At 43.5% G+C, this 14,917-nt stretch overlaps 1 long non-coding RNA gene and 1 gene segment (V, D, J or C); one reads left to right on the top strand and one right to left on the bottom strand.

Annotated features, from left to right (window-relative positions):
- LOC118240937 (uncharacterized) overlaps positions 1-14,917 on the bottom strand; it is an 84,030-nt gene that overhangs the window by 56,185 nt on the left and 12,928 nt on the right. The gene's annotated exons all lie outside the window — the stretch shown is intronic.
- LOC145657387 (immunoglobulin kappa variable 3-11-like) lies at positions 2,736-3,866 on the top strand. The segment is given in 2 exon segments: positions 2,736-2,920; positions 3,048-3,866. Coding segments are annotated over 2 exon segments (390 nt in total).

Below are 14,917 nucleotides of genomic sequence, written 5' to 3'. Positions count from 1 at the left end.
GTTCCACAGTACCTTGGAGGGCAGTCTGAAGTCTCTTAGGCATCTGAGGTGGTAAAGATGCTGACGAGCCTTCTTTGCCAGGGAGTTGGTATGGCGGGACCAGGACAGGTCCTGCGAGATGTGAACACCAAGGTACCTGAAACTATCTACTCTCTCCACCGTGGTTCCACTGATCCTCACAGGTTGGTAGTGCCGCTCCTGCTTCTTGCTGCAATCCACGATCAGCTCCTTTGTCTTACTGACGTTTAGGAGGAGATTATTTTCCTGGCACCAGTTTTCCAGGTGTTTAATCTCCTCCAGGTAGGCCCTCTCGTCTGTATATATGAACAAATGCAAGATTGTGCCGGTGAGGTCGACTGCCGTCACGACTGCTCCGTCCACACCTGGCACTTTTTTCACTCTTTTCGCTCTTCCCGCTACCCCTGATTTCTCCGCAGCCCTTCTCTACACACCACGGAGCTTATCTCATACAGCAGAGATGCCCTTATTTCTCTTAATCTACATAGCACTCACCTCAAGCCGTATCTAACCCCAGACCTAAGATGGCCGACGGAGATCCTGAGGGAAAATAAAGGACGTGGTGTGAGGAAAAGGCCTCAAGGGAAGCGAGCCGGCATCAGGAACAGGCTGAGGGCTCGCGTACACCGAGCTCCCTTACCCAGCATCCTACTAGCCAATGTCCAGTCTCTGGACAACAAGCTAGACGACCTCCGGGCCAGGATAAATTTCCAAAGGGACATTTGGGTCTGCAATCTCCTCTGCTTCACCGAGTCATGGCTGAAACCAGCGGTACCAAACCATGCTATCCAGCCAGCCGAGTTCTTCTCGGTTCACCGCATGGACAGGACGGTGAATTCAGGGAAGTCGAGAGGCGGTGGAGTGTGTGTGATGGTAAACAACAGCTGGTGTAACAATGCCAATGTTGTTACTCTCACCCGCTCCTGCTCACCCAACCTGGAGCTGCTCGCCCTCAAGCTTCGTCCTTTCTACCTTCCCCGGGAGTTCACTTCGGTCATCATCAACACCGTGTACATCCCACCTCAGGCCAACATGGACACTGCCCTGTGTGAACTTCATGAGGCTCTCACACAGTTTCAGACACAGCACCAGGACACTGCACTTATCGTAGTTGAGGATTTCAACAGCGCTAACCTCAAGCGTGCAGTGCCCAACCTTTACCAGCACATAACCTTCCCCACCAGGGGAAGGGACATTAGACCACTGCTACACCCCATACAAGGACAGTTACAAGGCACTAGCTCATCCACCGTTTGGTAAGTCGGACCACGCCGCCATCTTCCTCCTACCAAAATATAAACAACAGCTGAAATGGGAAGCTCCGGTTTCCGCTGCTAACAACAACCCTAAGATTCATATTTCAGAAATTAATCATTTTTTAAAAAAATATTTAATTACTTTTCCCATCTCCACCTAAACTAATATTTAATGAATATTAATAATATAGTATATTTTGTATTGTCATGTCAGCTAAGAGAGGAGGAATTTGGTATATTGCAGTTTTTGTTATGATTGTTTAAAGACTTTGAAAACAGGGCTCATTTTGTCAAACACTACACACAGTTCACACAGTCACACAAAAGTAGCAGAACACCTGTTTATTTGCAAAATCAAACACTTCAATCAAAGCTGTACAATAAATTATACAATAACAATGACAATGTGTCTCATCTGCTCTGCATCCACCTGGTCTTCTGATGTGATGTTGGTGTGTAGTCTGTCTAACGTCAATGTGTGGACTGTGATGATGGTGTGTAGTCTGTCTAACGTGAATGTGTGGACTGTGATCATGGTGTGTAGTCTGTCTAAAGTGAGTGTCTAGACTGTGTTGTTGTAAGGACCCAGGTTGCCATGGCGATGGAGGACTCCATTCTGTGTGATTACAGCCACATTGTGATGATACCACCACGTTGGCCCTCGACATTCTAAATAGCTTTGTGACCAGTGATGCCTCTCCCTCTTCTTAGTTTGTCAGGTGAAGTCCAGATAACATTGCATCAACCTACTAGAAACGTACATGTAAAAAGGTTGTGTGCAGCAAACAATATTGAAGTGAACACATCACATGAATACATTACATACCTGCATATGTTTATGCCACAGGTCTTTTACTTAAAGACAGATAAACTCACCTGTTTCATTTTATAGTGCTTACACTTCAGTTGTGAGTTTGCAATTAATCACCCACGTGATCATCACAATTAATCATCCCAAGTTCATTTGACAGCTGTGTTTGTTCAGTTGGTTCACAGGTGGGAGGTTTTCAAAGGCAAAGTGACATTGTATTTGATTTCTGTGTCTAATGTAGAGAAGATTGTTTAGTAGAAGTGATGTCATGTTACATTTCTGTCTAATGTAGAGAAGTGTGTTTAGTAGAAGTGATGTCATGTTAGATTTCTGTCTAATGTAGAGAAGTGTGTTTAGTAGAAGTGTGTGTAATGCTTTGATTAAAATCTGAGGCTGAGAATATGCTTATAGTAGTGCAGATCTGGGATGAGGTTTTGCTATCTGACTGTCAGATTTCACTAAATGTGAGTTATTTTTTATTATAGTGTGAAACAAATAATAAGAAACTGTAATACAGAGAATTTGGTAGATGTGTATTAATACAGAGAGGCCACAGAGAGTATTTGGTAGATGTGTATTAATACAGAGAATCCACAGAGAGTATTTGGTAGACGTGTATTAATACAGAGAGGCCACAGAGAGTATTTGGTAGATGTTAATTTGTGTAGAGAGGAAACTTTGCATGTGCAGCACCTGCTTCAGTGCTCTGGGAGTGTTTATAGTTCTGTGAGTTTAACACTTCATGACTGAGAGCTGCCTGCCCCAGCAACTTCACCCACAGCAACCATGACTTTGATCCCCATCTTCATCTGCACACTGGTCCTCTGGACTCAAGGTAACAAAACTTTATATTTTACATGGCATCTGAATAAGAAGAAACCAGCCACAGAAAACACAACATATCAGGTAAATGTGGATGAGGAATATATTTATCTCATTAAATTAGTGATTATTTTTTTCAGACTGCCGTGGTCAGGTTACTGTGACTCAGACTCCAGCAGTGAAATCTGCTCTTCCAGGAGACACAGTCACCATCAGCTGTAGAACAAACCCTGCAGTGTATTACAGCAGCAGCTATGGTCATCGTTTAGCCTGGTACCTGCAGAAACCTGGAGAAGCTCCTAAACTCCTGATCTACAGAGCTACTAACTTACAGTCAGGAACTCCAGCTCGTGTCAGTGGTAGTGGATCTGGATCTGACTTCACTCTGACCATCAGAGGAGTCCAGACTGAAGATGCAGGAGATTATTACTGTCAGAGTGAACACAACATTGGTGGTAACTGGCTGTTCACACAGTGTTAGAGAGTCATACAAAAACCTCCCTCAGTCAGACTGCCCAGAGACTGCACTGCTGCAGCTGGGACCTACTGCAGGTGTTGAGGGGGAGGATGTGATACAGCACAATGACGCACTCTGTGGAGGAGAGGAACCACAGCACAACACACTCACTACTGAACAACACACATCTAAAGAAAATCATTCTTCTAGGAACCACAACACACTGACTCACAACAGTATAATGTCAGAATTGACTTTTATTTTGTATTTGTTTGGTATTACATCTGAAAAACCTTACAAACAGTATGTGGATGGTTAAACATATTATCTATGCCCATGAGCTGATCCAGGATCAGTGTATCTGGCTCCTCTTCACTGAATCCTTAATCCCTTCAGACAGCTGCAGCTGAAAAAAAATACACCCCATTTTTATTATTCCTCTGGAGAAGTCATCAATCTGCTGATGGAGCTCCTTCCAGTTTCCTCTGTTGTGCCCAGTTTACCCCTGTGTCTCTCTCCAGTTTACCCCTGTGTCTCTCCAGTTTACCCCTGTGTCTCTCCAGTTTACCCCTGTGGCTCTCCAGTTTACCCGTGTCTCTCTCCAGTTTACCACTGTGTCTCTCCAGTTTACCCCTCCTGTCTCCAGTTTACCACTGTGTCTCTCTTCAGTTAACCTTTGTCTCTCTCCAGTTTACCCCTGCTTCTATCCAGTTTACCCCGTCTCTCTCCAGTTTACCCCTGCTTCTATCCAGTTTACCCCTCCTCTCTCCAGTTTACCCCTGCCTCTACCTAGTTTATTCCTGCCTACCCCCAGTTTATAACTCAATAATTGACTATACTAACATTAGTAACACCTATTGTCATGAATCCTATAGAAACATACAACAGAACTAATAATTAGACTGTGATCTTCTGGATGGAGATCTCCTGGGATCTGCTGGAGCCGTTCTCCCAGTATGGGGCTCACAGCCCGTAGTGCTCTGCTTACTAAGGGACACAGTTCCCACTGCTCCTGCTATTTAATGGCCCCTCCCACAAGGGAGGAAGGGAAGAGGGAAGACACACAGTTTTGTTGGTTTGTTTGGCTTTTGGTTGCAATTTTGTATGACTTGTGTATGACCTTGTTTTCCCCATTTTTGGACTTTGTGCTTTGGCTTCGCCTCTTCTGCTTCAGTAGCTGTTGCACATATACCTGTAGATATTGGACAGAGAGTGTAAATATTGTTTTGTTTGCTGCTTTGGTGTTGGATACTGGTGGTAGGGAGTGACTGCCATTTTTGTTGGGTGTGGGTTTTGCTTCTGTTTATCTGTCAGGTAGTTAAGAAAGTCTGTTGTATGTTTCTTTTGTTTGTTGGGATTATTTAGTGTGTATTTTTCTTCCATTAGTGTGGATTTTGTTTATTGTTTTGGCCTGGGTCACTGCTGAAGACATTGCACCAGAAAGATTGTTTGTAAATAATATCCTCTGTGAAATACACCAAAAGGAGACTTCCATTTGTGCTTTTGTTTGTTTTATTGCTATTCACTTTTTACAGCTTACATTCTCTTAGCCGTTTACATTTCATTTTCCTTGTTATGGCATCACAGCCTGGACGGGGTCGTAACAAATGTTTGGGTCACATTCACATTCTTCCTGGCCTTAATTCTGCTGAGGTGCTCTTCATACACAGCCTCGATGACTGAACTGTGGAGCTCTTCAGGCAGGTCCATCCTATCCTCCACACGCACTCCAGTTGCACTGGATAAAAGTCCAATTACTCATTCTAACACTGAAGTCATAGCAGAGATCTTTTTTTTGCTGTTTTGTTGCAAGGGAAGGCTGGTCTTGCAAAAAGTGTTGCAGTGTTTCAGTCCACCAAGAGTGCAGGGTGATGGTGATTCCTGCACTGATGAGGACATCTGCAAAATCCTGGATTTATATAAGAATGAGATGCAGCCTGTTAAGTCCAGTTCATCTGAAATATGTCAGGCAAGCCAGACTGAGCCAGAGTTTGCAAGGGTTCGGAGTGACGAGGTCAGCAGCTGCACTTCTTTCGCAGTACTGAAATCAGTCTGAAATCAGCACAGCAACAACGACGTCTGCGAGATTCCTTACCACAGTCAGGTAGTGAGTGCACAAATGCATCACTGCAGATGGCACGAGGTACAGCCACCCAAACTGATTTGAACCTTAGCACACGACAAAGCTCTCCATCAGTGTCATCAACAGACTTGAAGTGTGCTGCTGCTAATATTACAGTTGTTGATGCTTTGGATAAGCTTGTTGAATCAAGTGTGATAGGAAGTGAAACTGACTCTCCTACTATATTTAGTGCTCTTGATTCATTTTCTTGTAGCCTAAGTGGATCTGATATTTCAGAAGTTCCAACAAACTCTGGCTTGTTTAAGAAGGTGCATAAGTATCTTCAGGCCATATTTATGAGTTCTTTTAAAGAGCAGTCCTCTATCAAATGTGAGAGCCAGCCAACCTCCCACCACTCTGCTTTGCAGCTCTCTAATGACCATGGTGTTTCCCTGGTTGATGATCTTATTGTAACCTACACAAACAATATAATCAATGAGATTATAAATGTTTATTACTCAGAAATATAATCTGAGTTTTAAGAACCTGTGAGACCTAAAGGTTCAAAAGAGATTCTAGTCTCCCACCATGAAGTGCATGGTATAATGGAGAGTTTGGAAAAACTCACAAGTAGCAGAGCTTCATCCAGGAGCAGTGTGAAGAACTGAGATCTAGGAGGAAGGAAGGACATTTCATTCTCTAAGATAAAAATGGTTTTTAATGAAGATATTCCTGTAGGTTGCTCTTCAAATCAGGTTGAGGGATTTTTCAGCAAGAAGTTCCAAAGTAAAGCAACACAGGTAATGAGATGGACGGAAACATTCAAGTACCTCTGTAGGGTAAGGCAAGTCCTCAAGTTGACTGGGAACAATAAGATCATGACCATAACACATATGACCTGCCAGTTATCAGCTAACCAGCAGGCATGATAAGCTGGCAAAGAGAAGAACTGCAAGCTGCCAACATCAAGGCCAGGAAACAATGTATGGAGCACTCCACCCAAAAGCTGCAAATAGCAAAAGGAATGAGGGTGAAGTTGTCTAACAAATCCACTGTCCAGGGTGAGACATGAAACGTTCATGAATACATCTAAGCAATGGCCCCCAAGGATGAGCTGATGGAGTGCCTCAGTGAGATGTCAGATGGGCTCACCATGGAAGTAGAGGAGGTTCCATGGAAAGAGATGCCCCTCAATGAAACAAAGCGCCAAGTGATAGCGGAAGTTGTCGACTAAAGACAATCCTTCCAATGAATGGAAAAGGCAGAACTGAAGGACAGCACAGAGTAGGTAATCATGGCAGCACAAGATCAAGCACTAAGCCCTAGGTAGATGAAGCAGAGGTGTATAGCACCAGAAAAGACCCAAGATGTAGTCTGTGCAAATGAACATCTGAGGTGATCTAGCACCTAGTACCAGGATGAAAGATGCTGGCAAAGAAAGCAAACATGGAAATAGACATGCAAGTGGCAGATCATATACAGAAGCATATGCATGGCATATGAGCTGGAGACCAAATGTGAAGAACCACAGAGTGATGGAGAACAACAAGACTAATACCCCGTGAGACCATGAAATCTAGACAGACATAAACAAGGAGTAGTAAAGCAACCAGATATTGTGATAGTGAGCAAGATGCAGAGAACAGCAGTGGTAATAGATGTCGCAGTCCCAAGTGATGGAAACATCTAATAGAAGGAATATGATAAGTTGGATTAATAGCAGGGAAACAAAGAATCAATAAAGAGATTGTGGAAATTAACACCAAGGTTGTGCCAGTGGAGATATCAGCAGTTGGGGCTGTGACCCCTAAGCTGTAGAACAACCTCCATGCAGATCCCAGACAGGACATCCTCAACCTCAGTGCAGAAGAGCACAACAGGAACAGCAAAATACTGCACTACATCTTCAAACTCCCAGGCCTCCAGTAGCAGGCCTGAGTATGAGGAACAAGATATAACCACAATCTGGAAGGGTTATTTCAAACATATTTTCCATTCCATTACTCCAAATTCCTGCAGTAAAGACACTTTAAATTTACAAAATCATGAGCATATAAGGAAGTGTTCTTAAAGAATATACTAGAGTGTCTTAATAACAATTTGATTAGTTAATTTTACAAGTTGTATATAAGGAAATGAATGCACATTTAACAGGAGTTTGCAATCCCATTTCTCAGAATTCCTACAGTGAATAAAATTGAAAGCCATAGAATGGGTACATGAGAAAGTGTTCTTCAAGAATTTAGTGGTCTGATCGTAATGTGATTGGCGTATTTTATAGGGTTTATAAAGCTTAATAGACATTTTACATGAGTTTGCTGCCAAACTTTTGCTGCTGGCAAACAGGCACAGATGAACTACAGGAGTATAGACATTGGTTAAATGACCATCTACATTTAATTATTAAGGACTTTGGACACAATAAATCAGATGAGAAAATGTTTTTGTCAGTTTCTACAAATATTTATTTTTTGATGGTAATGTAGCAGAGGGAGTAGATCTACATTATTAATGCTGCAGAAGGAGTAGATCTACATTATTAATGCAGCAGAAAGAGTAGATCTACATTAATTATTAATTAGTTATGTCTGATATGTATAGTAAAGTTATGTCTGCCATACATAGTACTGTGTAAAAGTCTTAGGCCAAAATACTGTGTTTGTGGAGTTATGGAAATCTGCTGAAATAGTCAATACAAGAACAATAAACAGGCCTGTTTATTTGCTTAAAGAAAAACGGCGTCACTGTGTTAAATTCTCCTGAGTTGCTTCAGATTTTACCTGATTTTAGATTTTGATCTCATATGACCCCAGTTCTGATGAGGATCAGACTGGTCTGTACATGTAGCAAGGAAACAGATCTGGAGCTTATTAATGTTTTAGTGTTTCATTTAAGTCAGTGCTGTGCTGAAAGATGTTTGAGTCAGAAGGGCACAGTTGGAGATGGTGCAGGAAGAAACACCCACCAGGAAACACCGTACCTCCATTAAACACCATTTACCCATACCTCCATTAAACACCATCTACTCGTACCTCCATCAAAAACACCATCTATCCATAAATCCTTTTAACACCATCTACCCATACCGCAATCAAAAACACCATATACCATCTACCCATACCTCCATCAAAAACCCAATCTACCTGTACCTCCATTAAAAAAAGATATACCTGTACCTCCAACAAAAACACCATCTACCCGTACCTCCATCAAAAACACTATGCACAAATCCATAAAAAACAGCATCTATCCATACCTCCATTAAACACCATCTACCTGTACCTCCATCAAAAGCACTATCTACCTGTACCTCCATCAAAAACACCATTTACACATACCTCCATCAAAACACCATCTTCCTGTACCTCCATCAAAAACACACCCTTAATTGTGTTCTTTTTTTTTTTGCCTTAATGATGTATTGTAGTAGTATTGATTTATGTGTTATATTGTGATGTACATGTAAATAAACAATCACTGCCATTTTAAATAGTTTATAATGTCTTGGGTGTCTGTTCATACCATAGGTGCCTACAGTGTGTAAACAGACTTTTACACCTACTATACAGAAATGAGTTGATTTACTGTTCCATATTTTATATTCCATTCCAAGATATTCTAGTCTGCACTGGTCTGTGTCCTGAACAATCTGCTGTACATATTTAAGACAAATTTCTAAAACATCATATAGTCAAGAAAGCACAGTTTGTATACCATTTTGGATGTTGCATTCATTTAGTCCTCTGAATATGTACACTAGGTATAAGTTCTAGTGTGTTACTGTTTACTCTTGGGGATGTTTGCACTGTAGAAAGACTTGTGGGAGAGTGGACAACTCATGAGAAATGTTTGTGTACTAAACGTGTCTGTGTCTCAACTCAATTTCAGATGTTCACATCCTTCCGTGAAGGTGAAATTAATGTAATGTTTAATATTTTAAGTTGCATTAATGAATACAGTTATGATGGAGAAGATCTCATCTTGTTACGAGCCCCAGGAACAACCCTCAGCCCTGCACAGCCATGCCCACTCGCACACACCCTCGATCTGACTCACCAGAATTCTAGCACACACCTGATTCCCATTCCCTTCATTACCAACCCCTTTATAAACTTCCCTTCCCTGTGCACACGTTGCAAAGTATTGTTCCCATGTGCCATACCGAGCGTTTCCTCATCCTGTGTGCTTTCCTGACTCCTGCTTGGCTTCTAGACTTTCTCTCCTGCCTGACCCCCGGACACCTCCTGAACGCTACCCTGTATATCGACCTCAGACCAACCTGACTATGCTTACCCATGTTACTAAACGTATCTGTTTGTTTGCATAAATAAACCTCCACAACTGGATCCACTTCAGGGTTTGTGCAATCATTACAGAATACTTCACCATTTTCATGGATCCAGCGGAGGTACAAAACAGACTGGTCCAGCATAAGGTTTTCATGGCCGAGGACACGAAACCGTTCAGAGACTTTCACAGGTCATACTTACTGTGACTTCAGTGACTCCTTCGCTCATTGCATTCCCATGGCCACCCAGAACGATTAGATGGCTCTCTAGATCGATGCAAGAACTTCCTGTTGCAGTGTTCCATGTATTTCTCCCATTATTTCATGTACTTAATCACCGACAAGGACCCTGTACAGTTTGTGCTGTTGCTACTAACTAGTGAGGCAAGGGCTTGGGTAACCGCCCTCTGAGATAGCCAGGACCCTACGTTACAGTCTGAAACAGAATTCTACAATCTTTTCAAGGCTGTGTTCAATCATTCCGTGAGTGGTCGGGATCCCGGAACTATTTTATGCGAGATACATCAAGGGAGGCACATGGCAGCTGACTACGCCGGGGAATTCCGTACGATCGCTGCCGGCAGTGGCTGGAGCAAGATGGCGTTGAAACCCATGTATTGTTGCGGACTTTCTCCGGGACTCCAGGCGGAACTCGCATGCTGAGGGGAGTCAACTACACTGTCCGATTTGATCAAACTTGCTATTGAATAACCTACGACAGACCCATCAGCAATTACAACGCGTACCCCGGGCTTTCATATCAGAAGATTCTGACGATAGATCCGGTGGAGTCCCTGAGCCTATGCAAGTGAGTTGCTCATGCCTCACCCCTCAAGAACGTGCCAGACGATTCGCCGGTGGATTATGCCTGTACTGCAGTGCTAATGGCCACTTCCGCTACAGCTGTCCTGTATGTCCCCATCCCCGTCGAGAGAATGGGAGGTCTCCTACGTTCAACACACACATAAGAACATCACTACTGTATCTGACTTGTCAGCTTACACTCCCTGTAGTCCTTAGGGCTGATGGTAACAGTGTTTCTCTATCTACCTTAGTGGATTCCGGTGTAGCAGGGAATTTTTTAGATGTTGGGTTAGCTACATCACTGGGAATCCCTAGAGTCACCTTATATCCTCCATTATGTATTCATTCTCTTAATGACAAACCCAAAGGTGAGGGTATTGTCTGACACAAAACTGTCCCAGTCACACTAAAGATTGGGTTGTTCCATTGCGAGTCGATTCACTTATTGCTTCTGCCCATGTCCCGTGACTCTGTCATCCTGGGCTTTCCCTGGCTGTGGATCCATGACCCTTGTATCTCTTGGTCCTTGGCTGAACTAACATGGAGTGCACACTGCTTCCAAAACTGCATGTCTTTGCCTATTTTCTCCACTACAGTCATGAGCCCTGAGCCACTAGCACTCCAGTCTGTCCCTGAGTTCTATAGAGCCTTTGCTGATGTGTTCTCTAAGGTTAAAGTGACTAAACTCCCACCTCATTGATCTTGTGATTGTGCTGTAGAGCTCCTTCCTGGGGCTCCCCTACCTCGCAGAACTAAGCCTCACCCGCTTTCCTGACCTGAAGCGGAAGCAATGGAGGCCTATGTCAGTGAGGCACTGCAGCTCGGGTTCATACGGCCCTCTGCTTCACCAGTCGCTGCTGGATTCCTCTTTGTGGAGAAGAAAGGAGGGGGTTTAAGGCTGTGCATCCATTATCGGGCCCTTAACGAGGTGACAATGAAGTATTCCTATCCTCTTCCCCTCATCTCTTTAACCCATGAATGACTATTAGGGGCTACCATCTTCACAAAATTAGACTTGTGTAATGCCTACAACCACATATGCATATGTGAGGGTGATGAATGGAAGACAGCCTTCACCATGACACGAGGCCATTATGAATACCTCGTAATGCCACATGGCTTATCTAATAGTCCCTCTGTTTTCCAGGCATTTATGGATGATATATTTCAGGACATGATAGACAAGTTCCTGATTGACTACATAGACGACATCCTCGTGTTTTCCCAATCAGAAATGGAGCATGTGGATCATGTAACGGCCGTCCTGACGCATCTCCCGCAAAATCAACTGTAAGCCAAGGCTGAGAAGTGAGTTCCACAGTAAATGTATCACCTTTTTAGGGTGTAGTCTCAAACCGGGAGCCCTCTCCATGGACCCTGATAAGGTAACTGCTATAGATAGTTGGCTTAAACCCACCACTGTCAAGGAGTTGCAACGTTTCTTGGGTTTTGCCAACTTCTACAGAAGGTTCATTCAGGGGTTTGGCACCATAGCTGCTCCCCTTTCAGACCTCCTAAAAAATAAGCAGGGCAGAAAGCAGCTGCAGTGGACCTCGGCCATGGATCAGGCTTTCTTAACCTTGAAGGGGGCCTTTGTTTCAGCACCCGTTCTCCAACAGCCCGACCCTTCTCTTCTTTTCATTGTGGAAGTGTATGCTTCTGTGGTAGGAGTGGGGCAGTTCTGTCCCAAAGTCATGACAGCCCACCTCAACTGCACCCTTGTGCTTTCTACTCCAAGAATCTACAGCCCGCCGAGAGGAAATATGATGAACTGAACCGGGAACTTCTCGCGGTCAAACTTGCACTTGAGCAATGGAGACACTGGTTAGAAGGGGCTGAACATCCCTTCTTGGTATACACAGACCATCGAACCTCTAGTACCTACAGTCAGCTCGACGACTGAACCCGAGGCAAGCTAGGTGGTCATTGTTCTTCTCCAGGTTTAACTTCACTGTGTCTTATAGACCTGGTTCCAAGAGTCAAAAGGCAGAGGCCTTGTCGCGCATCCATGATAAGGGGGCAACCCCTTAGTACTGTATGCCGTAATCTGGCACAAATTCCTCCCTTGGGTGGAATACGCCCGTAATTCACTCACGCACTCCTCCACTCAGCTCACCCACTTTAAATGCGTCTACGGTTATCAACCGGCTCTCTTCCCATGGGATGACTCCCCCACGGACATACAAGCATTGGACCAATGGTTTCAGCAGAGCTCTTGGACTTGGGAGGTCACTCATGTCCACTTGCACAGGGCTTTGTGCACCCGTCAAATGTTTGCCAATTGTCACCGTAACCCCAACCTACAACGGCATCCTGGTCAGAGGGTCTGGGTCTCAACTCTCCACATGAGACTTGAACTACCCAGCAAGAAATGCCAGTAAGACAAAGAAGCTGATTGTGGACTGCAGCAAAAAGCAAGAGCAGCACTACCAACCTGAGAGGATCAATGGAACCACGGTGGAGAGAGTAGACAGTTTCAGGTACCTTGGCGTTCACATCTCGCAGGACCTGTCCTGGTCCCACCACACCAAATCCCTAGCAAAGAAGGCTCGTCAGCATCTTCACCACCTCAGACGCCTAAGAGACTTCAGACTGCCCTCCAAGGTACTGCGGAACTTCTACACCTGCACTATCGAGAGCATCCTCACAGGGAATATCACAGTCTGGTTTGGGAACAGCACCAAGCAGGACAGACAAGCACTCCAGAAGGTGGTGCGTTCAGCAGAGCGCATCACTCATACAGAACTTCCTGACCTGTAGACCATCTTTTACAAGTGGTGCCAGACCAAGGCCAGGAGGATTGTGAAGGACCCCACCCATCCCAACAACAGGATCTTTTCTCTGTTGAGGTCAGGGAGGCGCTTTTGCTCCCTGAAGACCAATACAGAGAGACTGAAGAGGAGCTTCTTCCCACAGGCCATTTGGGCCCTGAATCAGAGCAACTGATAAAGTGTGGGGACCACCACCACCATGTGACTGTAAATCTGTAAATTTGCAAACTGGAATTGTACATTGTGTACATACACATACATCCATATATACATTGTACATTGTGTATATATACATATTATACATATATTTTATATACATTGTTATATATTTTTTGTGTATATATATAATTATTTATTTATTTATTTAATTTCCTTATGCACCTGTTTCTTTCTTCAGTTTGGAGAGAGCACTCACAAAACCATTTCACGGCAAGTTATACTGTGAATGACTATGTATGTGACAAATAAACCAAATTTCAAACTTGAAACTTGAAACATTTACTCAGCTGCACCCCATCCATCTGAAAGGTTTTGCAAGTTTGCACTGAGAACCTCCAAGTCCTCCTCCACCACTGTCCAGTAGAGGTTAGACACATTTTTGCTGACCTACTGTAATACTCCAGATCAGGACCAGCAGTTTTGTACTCATCTTGATACTCTGAGACCCAGAGTACTGTCTGCTATAGGGGCCTGTTCTGTTATGGGGCAGAATATTCCCCTAAACTGGCTCAGGGTCAGATGCCGTCTACCCTCTACCTCTAGAAAAACTGTAATTACTAAGACTTTCTTAATAAGGTGGGAGGAAATGTGTATTGCTTAAACTTGCTGCTATCTATATTCACCACTAGGTGGCAGTGTTATTCACATAGCTTGGGTGAATGACCTAGTAAAAAGGAGAGTTCCAATGCAACTTCCACATGTCCATAGTGTTATTGAATGTAGACATTACATACTGTCTTTTCTAAATGTTCTACTGATGCAGACATAACGCAGGTGTCATCAATACCAACATGATCTTCAATGTCAGGAAAACCAAGTGTAGAAAAATCATGACTGAATGTGAGAGTGCAGCACATAAGGGAGCATTACTGAGAGCTCTAAGAGGAGAGAGAGAAGAGGAGATAAGAGGAGTGATTCTATCATTTATTTGATAAAGTGAATCAGACGTACAAACTAGTGCTGTGAGGTGAAATGTCAGTTGTCCTGTTTGCATATGTGAGCTGCTTCACTGCTCCACACACTTTAAGAGCTGTAGTGGTGATCAGAGAGTGTTCAGTCCTTTAACACACACTGACACACAGCACAATCATGATGTCACTCATTCTACTGCTGGGGACACTGGGACTCCTCACTCAGGGTGAGACAAACTGAAATAAGTTTAGTTTTCATTTTTACTTGGCTTTGGATGGTCATGTTTATTTGCTGCAATTTTAATTTTCACAGTTACAATATTTTTAATTTGGATTTTATTTATTTCAAATTCATCCAAATTGAAATGTTATTATGTATGTGATCATTTTTTTAGAATCCTTTGGGGAGATAATCCTGACTCAATCTCCAGGATCTCAGTCTCTTACAGCAGGACAGACTGTTACTATCAGCTGCAGGGCCAGTGAGAGTGTTAGCAG

The sequence above is a fragment of the Electrophorus electricus genome, chromosome 4 (assembly GCF_041902795.1).
Source record: "Electrophorus electricus isolate QZ-2024a chromosome 4, ASM4190279v1, whole genome shotgun sequence".
NCBI classification, from domain to species: Eukaryota; Metazoa; Chordata; class Actinopteri; order Gymnotiformes; family Gymnotidae; genus Electrophorus; species Electrophorus electricus.
This window is presented reverse-complemented; position numbering and strand designations above follow the sequence as displayed.